Below are 20,532 nucleotides of genomic sequence, written 5' to 3' on the forward strand. Positions count from 1 at the left end.
CCCCCCCCCCCCCACAAGCAAATTTTACCCCCTGGGTAAAAATTTGGGGGGGGGGGGCGGGGGGTAAAAAAAATTCTATTTCTATACACCTAAACTGGAACTAACCGATCAGAATTTGATTTAGGTGTCCAAAATTTTTTAGCCAAAGTGATTATAAAACTTTGGATATTAGTGTAAATTACAGTCCAATGTCCCCTCCATCCTTGAGTTGACAGGTATGGACAAGCTTTAATAGTTATTTCTCGCATCGTATTATAAACACCTTTCCGCGGATAAAGAATGTACAGTTTTAAGATTAAAACCAGTTTTTTTTAGCCCCGAGGTGCCGAAGGCACGGGCTAAAAAAATGGTTTTAATCTTATGACTGTACATTTTTATATTCGTAGAAAGCTGGTTATAATACGATGCTAGACATAGTTTTTTCGTATAGAAGAGAACCAGTTCCTGTCCACCGGATTCAAATGAATACGAGAAATATTCTTAACTTACTCTAAATTGTCAATTAATACGTAGTCACGTTTTCTGTGAAACTTTCTCAAAGAAAAATGACGGGGCTAATTAATGTAAAACAAGGATGACAACATTTATAAAAGCGAAGATCTGATTCCTGTAGTAGTTACTAGTTAGGTACTAATTAGAAAGCGTAGCAACTCTAATCATTACCAGAATGTCCGCACGTCCATTTTAAACATGTTTTAACTAACAGCAATTGTTTATGCCATATAATCATCCGATTGATCTGATTTTTGGAGTACTGATTCCTATTATAATAAGGTACAACATTATAATTAAAGCTTCTATATAATCAAGACCTAAAAATGTTAGCATGTTAGAATTCTGTATTTTGAATTTTGTAGAATTTTGTATTTTGCAACAAATTTACGTATAATTTTGTCCAAACTTGTATATTTATATTTTGAATATTCAATTCTGACACTCTACAAGGGTTAATGTTCGTCTGTCAAATCTCTCCCTAACATTAAAATTTCTTCTAACTTATATATCCTAACGGACAACCCTTTTGTTATAAAGTAGATGTACTGAGTAAAAAAGTGCAAACTTACATTTAAAATTTATTGTAATAAAATTGTAATTTTCATATGAGGTGTCTCAATCAAAAAACCCAAACAAATCAAAGATCACAAAATATAACAAGAAATTTCAAAATAACAATTATAACGATAAGTCATATAAAGAAGAAAAAACATGTTTTTGGTGGAAATGTTTTAAAAATGTACAATCATAAAATTAAAACCAGTTTTTTTAGCCGGTGCCTTTTATAAAGCCGTTTATAATACGATGCGAGAAATAACTATTATTTATTTGAAATATTCGTCCCATGATATATATATTTTCTAAACTTATTTTGTATCAACAATAACATAATCATCTTGAATAATACATCTGTACATTTTCTTCACAGAAGATAAGTCAATATTAGACCTTGGCCCCGCCGTGGCGGCAAAGCCCGCCACTTTCTGGTTCATTTCCAGATGGCGGCGCATTGCTGACTTGATTTGGGACTGGGGCGACGCGCTTGAGGCCGGGCGTGCTAGCTATCCCGACATAGCTCTTGACTTGACGTCGATGACCACCCAGCCGTTGGCATAGCTGCGGCTTCGGAAGTGGGTCATCTCGTTGGCGCTGCTGTGCCTGCGAAGACGTCCACCGCTTTCGCCGTCCTCCGGTGTAGCCTGAACTACCGCCGGCTGCTGAACACCAAAGCTTGGCAAGTAGGGGTCCAGTGAAGATTTTCTTTTGGGGGCCGTGCCGTCCTCATAATTGGACTGGCGGCTGCTGAAGTTGCGAGATCTTGTGATGCAGTCCGTGAGGACACCATTGGTGGTGATCAACTGCTGCTTGCAGCCGTTGTAGGGGAACTGGAGGTTGACCGTGGAGGCACGGGATGGCGCGCGTGGAGAGACCTGCTCTTCCTCGGCTTCGGGAGGATCATAAACAAAGTCTGCACAGAAGTTACAGTTCTCGTCCTGAAATAAAAGAAAATTAACTTGAGGTAGGCAAATGAAGTTTCATAAAATTAATGGCAGTTTCTCTCATATATATTGTAAAATTGATAATACCATAACCCTGCAAGACTACCTAGTACCTAATATAACCTAAACAGGTTTAAAGAAACAAAAATGACCCCCCACCGTTCTTGTTTTCAATATTTTTAAAATTGGGGAGGGGGGGGGGGGTAATGTTCTCGACATGGAAAATTGTCGGGAACCACCTATATTTCTATATTTTAATAGAAAGGATTGTTTTTATGAATTCTTTTAATTTAAAATTAATACGAAAATGAAAACGTTTTGCTTTAAGGAAAATCAAAACAAGTATTAATCAAACTCAAATTTGCGACAAAATGTATAATGATTGATATTGCAATTAATTTTTAAATTGCAAAGTAGACGTCATCTACGTAAATTTGTACAATTAAAATTTTATTATTATTATCAATTTTATTAAAAATGTTTGTTTAACAAGATCTCGTAAATATCCAAAGAACCTTAGTTTTAGTCAAAATCAATAGGCCATAAGAATTAAATAAGATAAATCTATAGTTTGCATATTTTAGCAGAATTTTAAAAACGTGCCAGCAGTCTTCCTATTGTAAAAAGATTTCTAAAACTACTGAACAGACTATAAGATCCTTAATGAAAGTACTTGGATGATTTTAGGCTATCTAAGTTTGGTTTTAGACTATTTCCTACTATCCTTACTCTATCGAAAACAGAGCTCCTAGAAGCTAGGAGCGCAGGCACTAATATTTAATTAGGACTAAAATATAAAAATAAATAAAATTTTCTCACCTCTCCAACTTTTTTGGCGCTAGCCAGTCTTTTAGATTTAGATGCAGCAACAAAACTGGAGTATATAGCCATTCAATTAAAGCTAGTTCTTTAAAAAGAAATAGCAGTCAACAAATAAAGATTAATAAAAGTTTGCACAGAAACTTTTATATGTCACAAAGATAACCAAAATGGTTATAAACTAATTAATAAATAGAGCTGTTTTTAAATAGGTCACTAAGGATGACCCGTCTCGCTTCAAGTTTTGGTAATAACTGGATATTTCTGAGAATTCTTTTATCTTTATATTATTTGGGGTAGGGTCGAGAATATATGAGGGGGGGAGGGGGAGTAACAACAGTTAAAGATAAACAATACGATTGGGGATGCATTGTAAAAAGGGGTGAGATCATAAATCGGAAATATCTTTGATTTCATCATAGGTTAAAAAAAAATGGAAGGGGGTTCAAGTGTTGTTGGAAATTCCAAAATAAAATTATATATATATCATTTATGCACGAATATAGGGATAATTAATTTTATTTAAAATTGCTGAAAATATAAATGTATCATGGTTTGAATCCAATTAGAACCATTCATATAGGTGACACACACTACAATAATTGCGGGGAAAAGTGCAATAATAATCAATATATTAATAATGCAACGGATTTTCATGTACCCTAATAAATTGACACCCTTAGCTGGCTAAAATAATGTTTTCCCCCATACACCATCTTTACCCAATCATCTCCCCTCCTTCTGGATGAATGGTCGAATTGGCCAATAAATTATGTCCATATTAGCAATATAAAATGACAAAAAATGTCAATATATCCATTGCACATATGCATTGGCATTAAATCTTATGTATCTGCCTGTGCCCATTTGATAAATTGTTTTCTGTCCTATACCTATAGCTCTGAAAAAATAAATATTGAAACTATTGGGATGTAAAGAAACTTCTAGAAAACTCTATGACAAACAGGTGCAGAATTTATAAGAAATTATCAGGACTAAGGTATAACCAAAATAAATCTAAAATAGTATTTTGGAGCAAATAGAGAGGTAACTTTGTGATTTTTTTTCGAATTAATTTCGTTGTTTGACAATTTATGTGCTTTTAATTTCCTTAAAGAATAAATAAAGGAACAGTTAAAAATACAAACTTTTAAAAAAAAACGTACTAATAACATTTGATATTTTTTGAGGAAACTAATTTATAATTGTTTTGATTTGGCTGTTGCCACCAAATTATCTCAATTGAGAAATAGAAAAAGACTGGTCCTTTCCTTCAAAGTACCTAATAAGCACAGAACTCCTTTCCCCTTTTTCAAGATGCATAGAAAACCTGCATGGCATTAACCTACTATACCGGGGTTGAAAATTCTTATGATTTATCCACCAGAAAAAGAGGAAAAACCCCTGAACTAATTTTTTTTATGCCAAACTAGTGTTCCAATTAGATAACCAATCTTTTAGTCTTCTGATGGGGTGATTTTGTTAATCAGCATTGGGAATGTAAATAAATTTTATCATCCGATGTCTTATCCCTTAAGGTCCCTGATTACACCCTTTTTTGCCTCAACTCCAGGTGAAAGAATATTCCAGAAAAAAAAGAGATAATTTTAGACTCCTCCCCCTTGTTCTCCGGAAATCTGAAATTAATCATGTAGTAAACAGTTTGGGGGGGGGGGGGTTAATTAGGAAAACTCAACTAGAATAAGATAGGGTTGTCGTCGACTTGAAAATTAAAATTTCGCCATTTAATTCAAGTTGTGTCGATGTTAAAATTAGCCTATCAATTTCAAACTTTGTATGCTATTTTTCTATAACAGGGTATGATTTAGAAAGCGTAGCTACTCTATCATCGTTATAAGAAAGTTCGTACGTTTATTTTAAAATTTTTATATTAATCTGATGTTTGGAATAATGATTACAAGGACAGCAAGGTACAATATAATAAGCGAGGCATCTCTATAATCATATCGTAATAATTAATGAAAGTATGTCCTTTTACTGTATCTATTTTCGCAATTTTACTACAAATTTATGTACAGTTTTGTTTAGACTCACAAATTAATTTTATGCTTATTAAGTTCTGACACTATACAAGAGTTATTGGTCGTTTCACGTTTGTCATTTCTTTTGAGTTTATTGCTTTGCTTTTATGTATGTTTACCATCTACTTACCCGCGTAATAAATAGAGATAGGGACCTTTATGAAGCTTCCCCAAAAAATGGAAATCTAAATTTAGGAGACACTCTGAGAGATATTATATCAAAGTTTTCACATTATTTATAAGGGATAAGGGGATACACTGGTATACATTTCCAATAATGATAAACAAAATTTTCCCTTCTGTGGATTACAATAATTTGTTTTAATATTTGGACACTGCTGGCTTGGACCAACCAATCAAATCTCAATGAAATTTTTTGAGCATATATAGAAATAACATATGAAATATATAAATGTTTTGATACCAGTATAAATTACAGTTCAAAGTCCCCTCCCTCTATTGTATTAATGAATTTTTAAGTATAATTCGGCCACCCTGAAAACTGTAACAAAAAGAAGGGCTAAAATTACAATTAGTACAATATGTAATTATAAATATGACGACGTAATTTATAAAAATCTCTATAAAACAACTGGTTGTAGATAAAGTATATCTGACATGAAAAATATATCTTCTAACCGGTTTATGATAATAACAATAATAAAAGGAAAATCTCATTATTCGCTCTTTTTTTAAGTGCAACTACAAATCCTAGCGATTTTAAAAGACTAAAAATGATAAAAAGATTTTAGAATAAAATAAGCATAATATTTGAATTGTAAACCTATATATATAATTACATCCAAGAAAAGCCACAAGGCAAATAAATTAAAGAGTAACTGCACTGTTGATCAACAATTTTTTGGCTGGAAATCCATAGTTTGAAAATTATAGGACAATTCTAACATGCTTAAATTAATCAATTTATCGCATCATATTATAGACAGTTTTCCACGGTTATTTAGAATGAAAACATATACAAATAAAACCAGTTTTGTGGGCCCTGAGGTGCCTAAGGCCCATGGTAAAAAAATTAGCATTAATTTTATGATTTTTATTTTAATAATTGTGGAAATCTGATTGTTATACCAAGCTAAACATTATTTTTCGGTATTGCATATAGCCGGTTCTAATCCAGCGGATATAAATCGGTTTGGAAGCCATACTGGAATAGGTATTTATCACATTGTATTATAGACAGCTTTTCGCGGTAATTTAGAATGAAAAAATATACAAATAAAACCAGTTTTGTGGGCCCTGAGGTGCCTAAGGCCCATGCTAAAAAATTTAACATTAATTTTATGATTTTTATTTTAATAATTGTTGAAATTTTCTGTAATACCAAGCTAAACATTATTTTTCAGTATTGCATAGAGCCGGTTCTAATCCAGCGGATATAAATCTGTTTGGAAGCCATACTGGAATAGGTATTTATAGGTATTATAGACAGCTTTCCGCAGTTATTTAGAATAAAAAAAATATACAAATAAAACCAGTTTTGTTTGCCCTGAGGTGCCTAAGACCCATGCTAAAAAATTAAACATTATTTTATGATTTCTATTTTAATAATTGGAAATTTGACTGTAAAACGAAGCTAAACATGATTTTTCAGTATTGCTTAGAGCCAGTTCTAATCCATCTGATATAAATCGGTTTGAAGCTATACTGGAATATATATTTATCGTATTGTATTATAGACAGCTTTCCACAGTTATTTATAATGAAAAAATATACAAATAAAACCAGTTTTGTAGGCCCTGATGTGCCTAAGGCCCGTGGTAAAAAAATTAACATTAATTTTATGATTTTTATTTTAATAATCGTGGAAATTTGACTGTAATACGAAGCTAAAAATGATTTTTCAGTATTGCTTAGAGCCAGTTCTAATCCATCGGATATAAATCAGTTTGAAGCCATACTGGAATAGTTATTTATTGCATTGTATTATAGACAGCTGTCTGCGGATATTAAAATGGAAAATTATAAGATTAAAACCAGTTTTGTAATAAAGGCCTGTGATAAAAAAAAAACTGACATTATTATTTATGATTTTTATTTTAGTAATCGTGGAAAAATGTGGAAATTTGACTTTAATATGAAGCTAAACATGATTTTTCAGTATGGCTTAGAACCGGTTCTTATCCAGCGGAAATAAATTGGTTTGGAAGTCATACTGGAATAGTTATTTATTGCATTGTATTATAGACAGCTGTCCACGGATATTAAAATGGAAAATTATACAATTAAAACCAGTTTTGTGGGCTCCAAATGGCCGAAGGCCTGTGCTAAAAAAACTGACATTATTCTTTAGGATTTTTATTTTAGTAATTGTGGGAAAATGTCTGTAATACAATGCTATACATGACTTTTTCAATATGGCTTAGAACAGTTTCTTATCCAGCGGATATAAATCGGTTTGGAAGCCTTACTGGAATAGTTATTTATCACATCGTATTATAGACAGCTGTCCGCAGATATTAAAATAGAAATACAAGAGTTAAAAACTTAAAAACGAAGTGAAAAACGTTATTCTATAGCCATTAAATTACTAACAATATTTGTTAAAAAGTATTGTTAAATTGGATGGTTTGTAACGTAAAAACAATGTAAAAAATTTATTAAAATAACGGTTATTCTATAGCCATTATATTGCTAACAATATTTGTTAAAAAGTATTGTTAAATTGGACGGTTTTAACGTAAACATGATGTAAAAAACTATTTAAAAAAAACGTTATACTATAGTTATTAAATTACTAAAAATATTTTTATAAAAAGTATCGTTAAATTGGATGGTTTTAACGTAAAGACCATGTAAAAAAGGATTAAAAGACGTTATTCTATAGCCATTAAATTACTAATAATATTTGTTGAAAAGTATTGTTAAATTGGACAATTTTTAACATAACAAGGATGACAACATCCATAAAAGCGAAGCTCTGAAACGATAAGACAAACGGACATTAACACTTGTATAGTGTCAGAACTGAATAAGCATAATATATATGTATAAGAGTCAAAGCAAAATTGTAAGTTAATTTGTTGAAAAACTGCTTGATTCAGGATAATGTTTATGGACATACTTACATTTTTAGGACTTGATTATAGAGTTGCTTCGCTTATTACATTATGCTTTGTTGTCCCAGGAATCAATATACCAAAAATCAGATTAATCGGATGATTAGATCACAAAAAAATTGTTGTTAAAAAAGTTAAAAAATCAACATATTTAAAATGGACGTACGGACATTTTGGTGATGATTATAGAGTTGCTACGCTTTCTAAATCGTACCTAACTATTAAAGGAATCACCATGCAAAATTTGAAATCGCTAGGACAATTCTAACATGCCTAAATTAACGAAAAAAGCTATCCGTTACAGACGGACAGACGGACGGACGTACGGACGGACCGACCCTAATTATAGAAAAGCTTCGCTTTTAAAAACAACGTGAAAACGATTCTAAAGCCATTAAATTACTTACAATATTTGTGCCAAATTGTCTGTAATATGATGCATTTCAGTATGGCAGAGAACCAATTATAATCTAGCGGATATAGCCATATAGGTTTATAAAACTTTGGGTACCAAATGTAATTTACAGTCCAATGTTTACTAAAGGTTATGAAACTTTGGGTACCGAGTGTAATTTACAGTCCAATGTTTACAAATGGTTATAAAACTTTGGGTACCAAATGTAATTTACAAACCAATTTTTACTAATGGTTATAAAAGTTTGGGTACCAATTAGAACATGTTGTATAGTTAGGTTGCTAATATGGACCTCATTTATTGGTAAGGGGTAAGGGGTTGGGGGCAGACCCACATGGCAGGATTTATGCTAGCTTTCATTTACTAGGTTTAAATTTCGGATCAATTACTTTTTTCCTGTAACAAAATTTACATTAACTTTTGTGCAAAAAAACCCACTAAAATTAAAGAAAGGAGTCTGAATTTTTTGTGTAGATTCCTTAGGCAAATAAGAATCGCAGTTCTATTATGCTTTGTGCCCGATTTTTACGTTTAAACCCCTATAGTTATGTAATCTTTGTCCGTAGGTTTTTCGTTTAAATTTCGGATCAATTATTTTTTTCCTTTCACAAAATTAACGTTAACTTTTTGTGCAAAAAAATAAAATAAAATAAAGATAGGAGTCTGAAATTTTTTGTGTAGATTCTTTAGACAAATGACAATCGCAGTTTTTTCATGCTTCATGATCGATTTTTACGTTTAAATCTCTTTAATTATGCAATCTTTGTCCGTAGGTACTACATTTAAAAAAGTCTTTTTTTATACTATTAAATAAAAAATGTTGATTGTCTTTGAGTGTCGTTAACTCGTTGGCCTTTCAATGTAGATCGATGAAATTTTAAACATAGCTAGTTAAAGTAGTTGGTAGTCTCTGTATGAAATTTCATTAATATCACATGAATACAAAAAAAACTTATTACAATCGTAAAAAACGACACTAAAAACCATAAACCCCAAATGAAAATAAAAAAAAAACATTTTTAAAATAAATTATTTAAGACTGTTCACGTTATCGTCAGCTAAGGGGTTAATACGAGCCCACTTATTGAAACCATTTTTAAGATTTTTCATGAAAGTGAAAGTGTTCCCCATTTTCAGGCCATAAAGGGGAGAGGGAAATGGCCACAAACCGGTTTCAACATATCCAACACAATACAGAATTAATCTATACTCAATCAAACAACTATATTGGGTAGGGGGGGGGGGGGCGTTATTTCTTATTCATATTATATTATGTGTACACTGTAACCCTTATTTTACTTAAGGGAAAAAGGGATAAGGGGCAATTGTGCTTTGATTAATATATGTACGTACACCCAAACACGAAAAATATGGTTTTTGTAGCATGACCTTCACACCATAGAGAAAATAATAAAAGAGAGGAATCGAGGTATTTGAAGGTCTAAAATAGGCAGTGGGCCTAGAGGCCTATATTGAGCAATTGCCGCGCTGAATTTTTATTGTTATTCCACCACTTTTCAAAATGGGAATATTTTAAAATTAAATGTAATTTCAAGACAATTATAGTTACTGTTTGAAGCATACATCTGATTTTTATAAAAATATTTTGAATTATTATCCATTCTGATGAAACCTAATGAAAGGATATAAAATTATCATTATTAATTTCTCATAACTTTGCTACTGACTTTAATCATTACACACATTATTAGTTTATAAGATTTATATTGTAGTCTATTTAACTTTTATTTCTTAATAAAAAAACGTTTTTACAAATTAATATAAACATTTGACTGTAAATCATAATAATCAATTTTTCAGTGCCATCTAGCTTTGGATATAGAACTAGAATATCAAAGCGTTCATCTACTTTTATTTTGTCTGTATTTTTCTTGTTTTGGATTTTTTGTCACTAAAGGGCCAAACCTTGAGGGGTAAATAACATCACTTGAAAATGTTAAAAATATTGTAAAAACGAGTATTGTCTTAGAAAGAAGTCTTTGAAGTAAAAAACTAGCGAACCTGGTGGCTGAGAGCTAAACTATTAATTTTTTATTAGTAAACATTTTAAAGCTTTACCATGTTAATTAGATTTCAATATTACATTTAGGCTAATTTCCAAAAAATTAAATTTTCGATCATAAAAGGTAGATCCTCCTATTTTTAAACTAGGTGAAACATACTTTTCTGCTGCACCAAGACCACAACTGGCTTATTGTTATTTTTAAGATTCTAAATCAAATTGTATTTTAAATATTTTCCTTCAATTTTTTTAAACCTAATAAATTATAGAATAATATTAATAAAAATAAATTTTTTTTTTAAATTTTTATATATATAAGATAGGTCATTGTTATTTATGATTGACATACAAAAAGCCAGTTGTGGTTTAAGCTTTTCGTCTGCTAAATTTTCTTTAAAAATTTAGGTATGGGGAAGTAGTATTTTACCATGAAAAGGGGGTGAGTATTCATGCTCTTATCCTTTTTCCTTATGCCTTCACACCGACGAACCAAGTAAGTTGTTAAAAAAGTTAAATATCAGCATGTCTAAATGGACATACGGACATTCTGGTAACGATTATAGAGTTGCTACAGTTTCGAAATCGTACCTAACTACTTCAGGAATCAACTTGCAAAATTTGAAATTGATAGGTGAATTTTAACATGTCTAAATTAACGAAAAGATTTAACCGTTACGGACTGACAGACTTTTGTATTATGACTAAGCAAGTTGTTGCTCGTTGACAAGGGGTAAGTTGGTTTGTTTTTTAAATCAGAATACTATCTTAAATAGCAACCAGCAGAAAAAAATCATATTTTCAGACGGACAGACGAAAGAACGGACATAAAGGCAAAGTAAATTATAGAGAAGAGACGTACATACACTCTATCTTTGTATAATGTATAATGTTTGCTTTAGAATGTACACATATACTCTAATATACAAAAGATACAAAATAACAAGGATGACAACATCAGGGAGTAAGGGAGGGGACAATGGGCAATTAATTCAATTTAAGAGTATTTGCTGAAAGACCTTGAAATCCAGATTAACCCAGAAAATATGGAGGAAATTGTAAAGGGAGATTTAATACAATACAGAAAACTATAAAATAAGAAGAAAGTTCCAAGAAAAAAGCATTCATTTGAAAATTATATTACCAGCACATCAGACTGACGTAACCATTCTGTAATTAATAACTAGAAAAATCTCCCTGGAACCCATTCAACCCATAGCCCCAAAACCCAAAATTTAATTGGATTCTTAGATTGTTTATTAAAAAAATATCACAATAAAATTTTTAAAACCAAAGATTTTCTATAATTATGGTCGGTCTGTCCGTCCGTCCGTCCGTCCGTAATGGATAGCTTTTTTCGATAATTTAGGCATGTTAGAATTGTCCTATTGATTTCAAACTTTGCATGGTGATTCCTGTAGTAGTTAGGTACGATTTAGAAAGCGTAGCAACTCTATAATCATTACTAGAATGTCCGTACATTTATTTTAAACATGTTGATTTTTTACTTTTTTAACAACAAATTTTTATGTGATCTAATAATCTGATTGATCTGATTTTTGGTAAACTGATTCCTGGGACAACAAAGTACAATATTATAAGCAAAGCAACTCTATAATCAAGTCCTAAAAATGTAAGTATGTCCATAAACATTATTCTGTATCAAGCAGTTTTTCAACAATTTTACTTACAATTTTGCTTCAACATTTATACATTTATATTCTGATTATTCAGTTCTGACACTATACAAGTGTTAGTGTTCGTTTGTCCTGCCGTTTCAGTGCTTCGCTTTTATGGATGTTGTTATCCTTGTTATCTATGAAATGATATTTTCTGGAGAGAAAAAATTGTTAAAAACCAGCCACATCATAGCAAATTATGTTTATTGATACTTGTCTGCAATATTCAAAACTAACAAACGAGTTAGCGGCATTTTGTTCACTAGTACCCAAAGTCAGTCAGAAACTGCTAAATTCTTGCACCGCACATTCCCTTTAAGCCAGTACCCAAAGTCTGAGACTCCTAAAAATTGAATATTTGATCCATTGTCCCCTACCTTACTCCCTGTGACAACATGCACTAATCGAAGCTCTGAATCATCAGGATAAACAAACATAAACACTTGTACTCAGTTGACCTCTTAATCAGTAATCTAAAAATCAGATGAGTAGGATAACTATATTACATGCAAATTTGCTGTCAAAAAAGCTAAAAATCAATATGTTTTGAATGGACGTATGGACATTCTGTTAACGATTATAGAGTAGCTATGCTTTTTGAATCGTACCTAACTACTACAGGAATTAGTATACCAGCATAAAATCGATAGGAGGACAACTCTATTATGCCTAAATTAACGATAAGAGCTTTCCGTTACGGACAGACGGACCGATTTTAAATAGAAACGCTTCAGTCAAAAAGAAATGTCCCAATCCTATTATCAACCACCATCAACACGTGTTTGCACCTTCCACCGTACGTGATTCTAGTTTAGGTTATATATATTGATCTATTCTGGGAAGAGGGGGTGGGGGGGGGGGGGCTCATTTAAATCCTTCTTCCGAGAATTATGGGGCTTATTTGTCTTCTCACCCTCCCTCCTGCTATCATCTTGGAAACAATAAAATAATGTACTGCCTTATATATCCTTATAAATCGCGATAAAGGCATCAAACCTGAAAAATAAAACGGAATAATTTGTATGTTTTCAACAACAAAAAAAAACAGCTTTATTCCTTCGTATTTTCTTCATCTTTGTTTTTAAGTTATAGAGTAGGTAAATTAAGGAGTGATTTGTATAGCATAAATATATGATTGATTAGTCATAGTTTATAAAAAACTTCTCATTTTTCTAACAATATCTATCTTATTTTATATGGTCCCAGTTCGAAGTAAAGAAGTATGAAAAAATGACAAGTAACAAATCGTTTCTTCTATACATGTTGTCATCCTTGTTTTGAAAAAAATACAACGTAAAAGACTTTTAATATTTAATTTACGGAGATTTGATAAAAAGAGAGTCAAAATAGATCATATAAAATTTAAAATGTTTTATATAATACTTTCCTTCAAAGTCCAAGTCAAGCACTAACCCCCCCCCCCCCCTTTAGTTTTTAAATAAATTGAAAATATTGGGGGAAGGTATTTTGTTCTTTGTTTATCCCCTGCGAGCTGCCCTAACCCTGCGGGGTTACTTAATATTAATCTAACTTAACGTGACCTAAAGTAATAAACTAAAAACTACTACCCCCGGGCCCACCCCCTTATTTTCAATTCATTCAAAAAAAAAGGAAAGGGGTTTTGTTATGTGCTCAAAAAAGAACTGTAAGGGAAAATGCCATTTGTTTTCTCTGTCAAAAAGCACAGAATTTAACATAGAGCAAAAGGTACAGAAAACAGAAATTTATTATGTTACGAATTATATATTCTAGAAATAAATCCTAGCAGGAAAGGAGGGCACAATAGGCTATTTATTACACTAGTCCTCAAGGTTTTATAATGACGTATTCTTATTTGTTGTCTCAACAACTTTGGGGACTTTTATTAAATATTGATTGGTTTATTCATTAAGGTGAGTGTCCAAACGTTTCAACCACTAATTGTAATCTAAGGAAGGGGTAATTTTGTGTATCATCATTGGGGATGTGCATCAATTTATCGGCCATTAGCTTATCCCTTTAGATCCCTGTGTGTTATGTATTGTATAATTTATTAATGTAAATCCTAGCAGAGAAGTAGAGGACAATAGGCTATTTATTACACTAGTCCTCAAAGTTTTATAAAAACGTACTCTGAGTCTTATTTGTTAATACAATACAGAGAACTATAAAATAAGAAGAAAGTTCCAAGAAAAAAGCATTCATTTGAAATTATATTACCAGCACATCAGACTGACATAACCATTCTGTAATTAATAACTAGAAAAATCTCCCTGGAACCCATTTAACCCCATAGCCCAATAACCCAAAAATTAATTGGATTCTTAGATTGTTTATTAAACAAATATCACAATAAAGTTTTTATCTATAAAATGATATTTTCTGGAGAGAAAAAAATTGTTAAAACCAGCCACATCATAACAAATTAAGTTTATTGATACTTGTCTGCAATATTCAAAACTAACAAACAAGTTAGCGGCATTTTGTGTGCTAGTACCCAAAGTCAGTCAGAAACTGCTAAATTCTTGCACATTCCCTTTAAGCCAGTACCCAAAATCTGAGACTCCTAAAAATTGAATATTCGATCCATTGTCCCCTCTCTTACTCCCTGACAGTTAGGACTTCAAGACAAAGGTCATTCAACCAAAGAGTTAGTTGTATGATGGGTATTACTGAACTTTATAACCATTTTATACAATAACAAATTATTTTTATTTTATTTATTTAGCTATCTGTATATCCATGAAAGTTTTTTTGATTCTTGTTTTAGAACTAAAGGCCAAAAAATACAAAACTCTAAAAGTCAATAAGCTCTTTTGATGTGATAATAATAAATTTTATATCAAGTATCTTAGATTATAAAAGATTAATGGATATATAGAATATACGTGGATATATTAACATAGGAAAATTTGTCGTCAATTTAGGTTGCTAACATTGACCTCAATTATCGATCAGTTCGTTCATCCAGTAGAAGGGGAAGTTTAGTGGTAAAGGGGGAGTATGGGGGAGGGATATCGTTACTTTAGCCAGCTGCAACTTTATTAGAGTATATTAAAATCTGGAACAACATCCAAGTGATAATATATCGATTGAAAGGCTAATTTAATACAAATTGGTTTTACAAACTATCATGTACGGGGAGAGAGGGTAGTAAAATAGCCTAAAACCGAAAGGATCTTCACTGAAAAGAAGAACCATGAAATGTCAAACTAGTTAAAAATATGGATAGATAAGTAGGTCCTATTAATATCATTGCGCCATTTTACCTTAAGTCAAAAGATACACCACGCAAAATATACCAGGGATCTAAAGGGATTAGACAATTGCTTATAAATTGATGTACATGAAATGATGATACACAAAATTGCCCCTTTTGTAGATTAAGATTAGTGGTTTAAATGTTTGAACACTCAACTTAATGAACCAACCAATCAAAATTTATCAAAGTCCCAAAAATTGTTAAGCTAAAAATGTTATTTAAAAATTTGGGGACTAGTGTAATAAACAGCACATTGTCCCCTCCCTCTCTGGATTGTAATACTACCTCAAAGAACCACTTAAAATATTAAGTAGTTTGTATGGTAAGATCTCGAAAAGGATTAGAATGTTAGCTTTATAAATTTTAGATTAGAAGAAAAAATTTGTTTAATTACTTTTCAACAAATTGCATATTAAGCACTGAAACCCAAAGCCCTTATTTTTTAGAAAAAACGAAAATAAGGATGTTGTCCCCATGACTAACCCATGTGGGGAGCCCTAACCTTGCGGGGCCTATACTTACCGTGCGCTAAGTTCAAACTCTGCAGGGCTGCCCAGCAGGGGCGTCCAAGCTTTTTATTTTGGGGGGGTAAAATTTTTTTAAGGGGGGGGTAATTCGGTTTTTGGGGGGGTAAAATGGCGCCGCAAATTTTTTTACCCCCCCCCCCCCAAATTTTTACCCCGGGGGTAAAATTTGCTTGGGGGGGGTAATTACCCCCCCTGAAATCTGTTGGCAGGGGTAAAATTTGAAAATTTTTGGGGGGGGTAATTTAAATTTTATCAAAAATTTAGTATTAAAAATGCGCGCAAAAATTTTTTTTGTTAGAGATTTTCTATTTTGGGGGGGGTATTTACCCCCCCAAAATTGTTTGAGGGGGGGGAAAATACCCCCTCCTAAATGGTTGGGGGTGCCTACGGCACCCCCAGGGTAGGGTTAATTTTAAATGGGGGGGGGGGGGGGTAATCGCCCCATTACCCCCCCCCTTGGACGCCTATGCTGCCCAGTACCCATTATAAGATTTCAGTGCTTGAAAGGAATTTTGTGGGAAAGCACCTCTTTCAACCCTGGAGAAGACAAGGGGCGTAGCCGCCGCGCTGTAAAAAAATAAGTACTTAAAATTGTATAGTTATAATTAAAATCAGAAAATTATCCTTAGGGCATTAAGAAAATGTGTATGGTCCAAGAAAACACACATTTTTTAAGCAAAGCTTTTCTATAATTAGGGCTATTCAATCTACAAGTCCATACGGAACGGTTAGCAGCTCTTTTCGTTAATTTAGACATGTTAGAATTGTTCTATAAATTTCAAACAGTTAAGTATGACTTAGAAGGCGTAGCAAATTTATAATCGTTACCAGTAATTACGCTCATTTAAGACATCTTGCTTTTAACCTTTTCAACAAAAATTTTTTATGTGATATAATTATCCTATTTATTTGATTTTTGTAATATTGATTCCTATTACAACAAGGTACAATGTTATAAGTGTAGTATCTCTAAAATTAAGTCCTAAAATGTAAGTGTAAATATTAACCTGTATTCAAGCAGTTTTGCAAACAATTTACTTACTATCTTGTTAAAAATTGTACATTTATATTCTGCTTTTTCACTTATGACACTCTACAAGTGTTAATGTTTGTGTGTTAAACCGTTTCAGAGCTTCGCTTTTATGGATGTTGTCATCCCTGTTGAATATTAAAAGCGAAGCTTTTCTGTACGTTCGTCCGTAACGGATAGCACTTATCGTTCATATAGGAGTATTAGATTTTTGCTATTTATTTTAAACTTGGCATGGTGATTCCTGCAGTAATTTGGTACAATTTAGAAATCATAATTTCAGAGCTTCACATTTATGGATGTTGTCATCCTTATTAATGTTTAAATATTTAAGGCCGTATACTTCTTGACATTAAAATAAGACCATATTATTATTAAAACGAGTTGTGACAGAGGCTTTGTAAATACTTGACTGCATGCGAATTCGGAATAAAATTTTTCACAAACATTAGAATTTATCGTAAAATTATTACCAGTTTTGTTAACCTGGACCTTCGGCCCCTCTAGGCTAAAAAATGGTTTTAATCTTATAATTTTACATTGTAATATCCGCAGAAAGCTGTCTATTATACGATGCAATAAATAACTATTATAAAACATTTATTTACGAAAAAGTACAAAACAAAGAGATTTTAGAACGAAATATTAATTCAACTTTAAGCAGCAGATTAGTTGTTATTTCAATTTATATTTTTAAAACTTATATATATTTTTTGACTATTGGGTATCCGTCACCAAATATGTATGTATATATGGCATGATATTCGTGGTGCGATTGAAAATGTACAAAACTTGTATTTGAGTTGTTAAGCAGTTCTACAAGTTTATTTTACGTCTGACTGTATCGCCATTTATATATTACTAGCGGCTACGACCCGAGAAGAATCTAGGGGTACTTAACTGGGGAGGGTGAAGAAGTCGAACCCCACCCACCATTTTAAAGATTTAAAAAGAAAAAGATAAAAATATTTTTTTTTCGGAGAGACATTTTTTATTGGGAGGGTGTAGGTACTCTTTCCAAAGTTACGTAAAAACCTTCCCTGAACCTAATGAAAGTTAACTGTAAAGAAGAACCATATATACAGACAAAAAGCTTACAAGCTTACTATACAAGGACGTCCATGGGGTAGGGGGTAAAATAATGATACCCCCCCCCCAAAAAAAAAAAACGAATTTTCTTTTTACTAGGGTTGGGCCGGATATCCGGTGTTGCCGGATATCCGGCCATTTTCAATATCCGGCCGGATACCGGATATTGAAACTATCCGGCCGGATATCCGGCTCTATAATTTTTTATACTTTACACCAAAAATCTCTGCTTTTTAAAATCTTAAATGGCTACAATTTTCTTATTATTGAAGCTAGAAGAACATTTTTTCTGAATAAGTTTAACTTTATGTAAATTTATATAAGATTTCTAAAGAAATTTTTTTTTACTACTTTAATAACTGGTAATTTGGCTGGTTATCCGGCCGGATATCCGGTAATTTGGCCGGATAACCGGATAGTTGCCGGATAACCGGATAGTTGCCGGATATCCGGCGTTGGCCGGATATCCGGCGTTGGCCGGATATCCGGCCGGTTACCGGATATCCGGCATTTGAAATCAGCCGGATATCCGGTATCCGGCCAAAAAAGTATCCGGCCCAACCCTACTTTTTACCCCCTCCCCATTTAAAATTTACCCTTATCTTGGGGGTGCTAACAATTTTGAGGGGTAAATACCCCCCCCCCAAAAAAAAATAAATAATTCCTAATAAAAACAATTTTTGCGCGCTTCCCGCGCATTTTTACTACTAAATATATAAGAGTATTTCATAATTAGGTAGGTACCTTTTTACGGTGGTAAATTTTTGGGGTGAAAAAATGTACCCCTGCCAACAACTTTCAGGGGGGGGAATTACACACTCCCCCTTCAAGCAAATTTTACCCCTGGGGTAAAATTTTGTGGGGGAGGAGGGGGGTAAAAAAATTTGCGGCGAGCTTGGAGCGCTATTTTACCCACCCCAAAAGCAAATTACTCCCCCCTTAAAAAAATTATACCCCCCACCAATTAAAAAAGCTTGGACGCTCCTGCTACTATATAAATTTTGCCCTGGTTGCTGGATAAAGGCAATTAAAAAGAGCATAAAAACATATGAAACCAGGATGAAACATTCATAAAAGCAAAGCTCTGAAAAAGACGGAAGAACACACAAACATGTCTTTTGTCAAAACTTGTCAGAACTAAATAAGCAGAACATTAATTTGTAAGTCCTAATTTTTCTCGTATTTATTCGAAACCGGTGGATAAGAACCAGTTCTCATCCCTTCGAAAAAATTATGTCTAGCATAGTATTATATCCAGTTTTCTACGAATATAAAAATGCACAATCATAAGATTAAAACCAGTTTTTTTAGCCCCCAGACGCTTATAATTGTACATTTTATATCCGCAGAACGCTGTTTATAATACGATGAGAGAAATAACTATTATTTACTTTATGAATGTTATCATCCTTGTTTTGTTGTAGTTTGTACAGTACACATAGCAGGGAGGGAGGGAACATTGGGCTTATTACACTAGTCCCCAAAGTTTTATAATAACATGTTCTTATTAGTTGACTTAAAAACTTTGGGGACTATTATTGAATTTCAATTCGTTGGTTCATTAAGTTGCGTGTCCAACCACTAATTGTAATCTACAGAAGGGTAATTTTGTGTATCATAATTTTGGGGATGTACAGAATTTATTAAACCATTGTCTTATCCCTTTAGATCCCTGACATGTTGATATTATTCTTCAATTATTCTTACTTTTCTTGGAAAACCTTATTACATTTGTTATTCATTTACTAATAGATATAATCTAGATGAATATTCTCTAGATCAGCCAATAGAAAAACAGTAGAGGAACATTTCATTTATAAACTAACAATTGAAAATTCTTAGCTAAGCGCTTTTCAAAACATAATCCTTCTTTTTTTGTCTATAGGTTTCTTTTTTGAATGTGTAAATCTGGGTGTGTAGGATAATAATCTGCTGTGATCAAAAACCATTTGTTATGTTTTATTTATTATTATTTCAGCAGCAGAAAGTTGTTTATAATTTTAATTTTATCTTCACTTGTACACAATGATTTCGTAGGTGCTTTGACTTTTGTGTCAGAACCTAAATTGGGACATAGTGCATTTAATTACCCTAGGTTAGGTAACTTCATTTCACTTTTCAATAAAATCTAAAATGCAGTGGATTTTGAGAAAATTATATTTGAAAATTTCAAGTTAACTTTTCATCCCCTAGGAGTTATCGTATAATCATGACAAGAAAAGCAAAGATTTTTTATTTAAAATTTTGAACATCTTTGCTTTTATGAAGTCTTTCATGATTATGCTATAACTCCTAGGGGATAAGAATTAAACTTGAAATTTTCAAATCTAATTTTCTCAAAAACCCCTGCATTTTAGATTTTATTGAAAAGTGAAATGAAGTTACCTAACCTAGAGTAATGAAATGCACTATGTCCCAATTTAGGTTCTGACACAAAAGTCAAAGCACCTTCGAAATCATTGTGTGCAGTTACTGCGGTGTTGCAATATCCCTTCTGAAATAGGCCGGGACCTAATTTATGGCCAGGTTTCTTATCCCTTATCCCTAGAATAATCTAACCATGTTATAGTTTACTTATAAAAAGTAGTGAGCTTTTTTG

The 20,532-nt window shown here is 32.3% G+C and overlaps 1 protein-coding gene across 1 annotated transcript; it reads right to left on the minus strand.

Moving 5' to 3' along the window:
* Positions 1 to 1,060: 1,060 nt before the first annotated feature.
* Positions 1,061 to 3,212, minus strand: LOC145326986 (uncharacterized). The gene is made up of 2 exons (XM_080170459.1): positions 2,814 to 3,212; positions 1,061 to 1,988 (listed from the first exon to the last, which is right to left on the minus strand). The coding sequence occupies exons 1-2, from the start codon at positions 2,883 to 2,885 to the stop codon at positions 1,557 to 1,559; spliced, it is 504 nt and encodes a 167-aa protein (XP_080026585.1). The 5' UTR covers positions 2,886 to 3,212; the 3' UTR covers positions 1,061 to 1,556.
* Positions 3,213 to 20,532: the final 17,320 nt, after the last annotated feature.

This window comes from Acartia tonsa, chromosome 8 (assembly GCF_053477335.1).
Source record: "Acartia tonsa isolate MP-2025a chromosome 8, ASM5347733v1, whole genome shotgun sequence".
NCBI lineage: Eukaryota > Metazoa > Arthropoda > Copepoda > Calanoida > Acartiidae > Acartia > Acartia tonsa.

Excerpts from the sequence above, each read along its gene's own strand:
- LOC145326986 (XM_080170459.1), bottom strand. The coding sequence starts at position 2,885 with ATGGCTATATACTCCAGTTTTGTTGCTGCATCTAAATCTAAAAGACTG. Across the intron at positions 1,989-2,813 it reads GCGCCAAAAAAGTTGGAGAG|GACGAGAACTGTAACTTCTG; the intron begins GTGAGAAAATTT and ends CTTTTATTTCAG.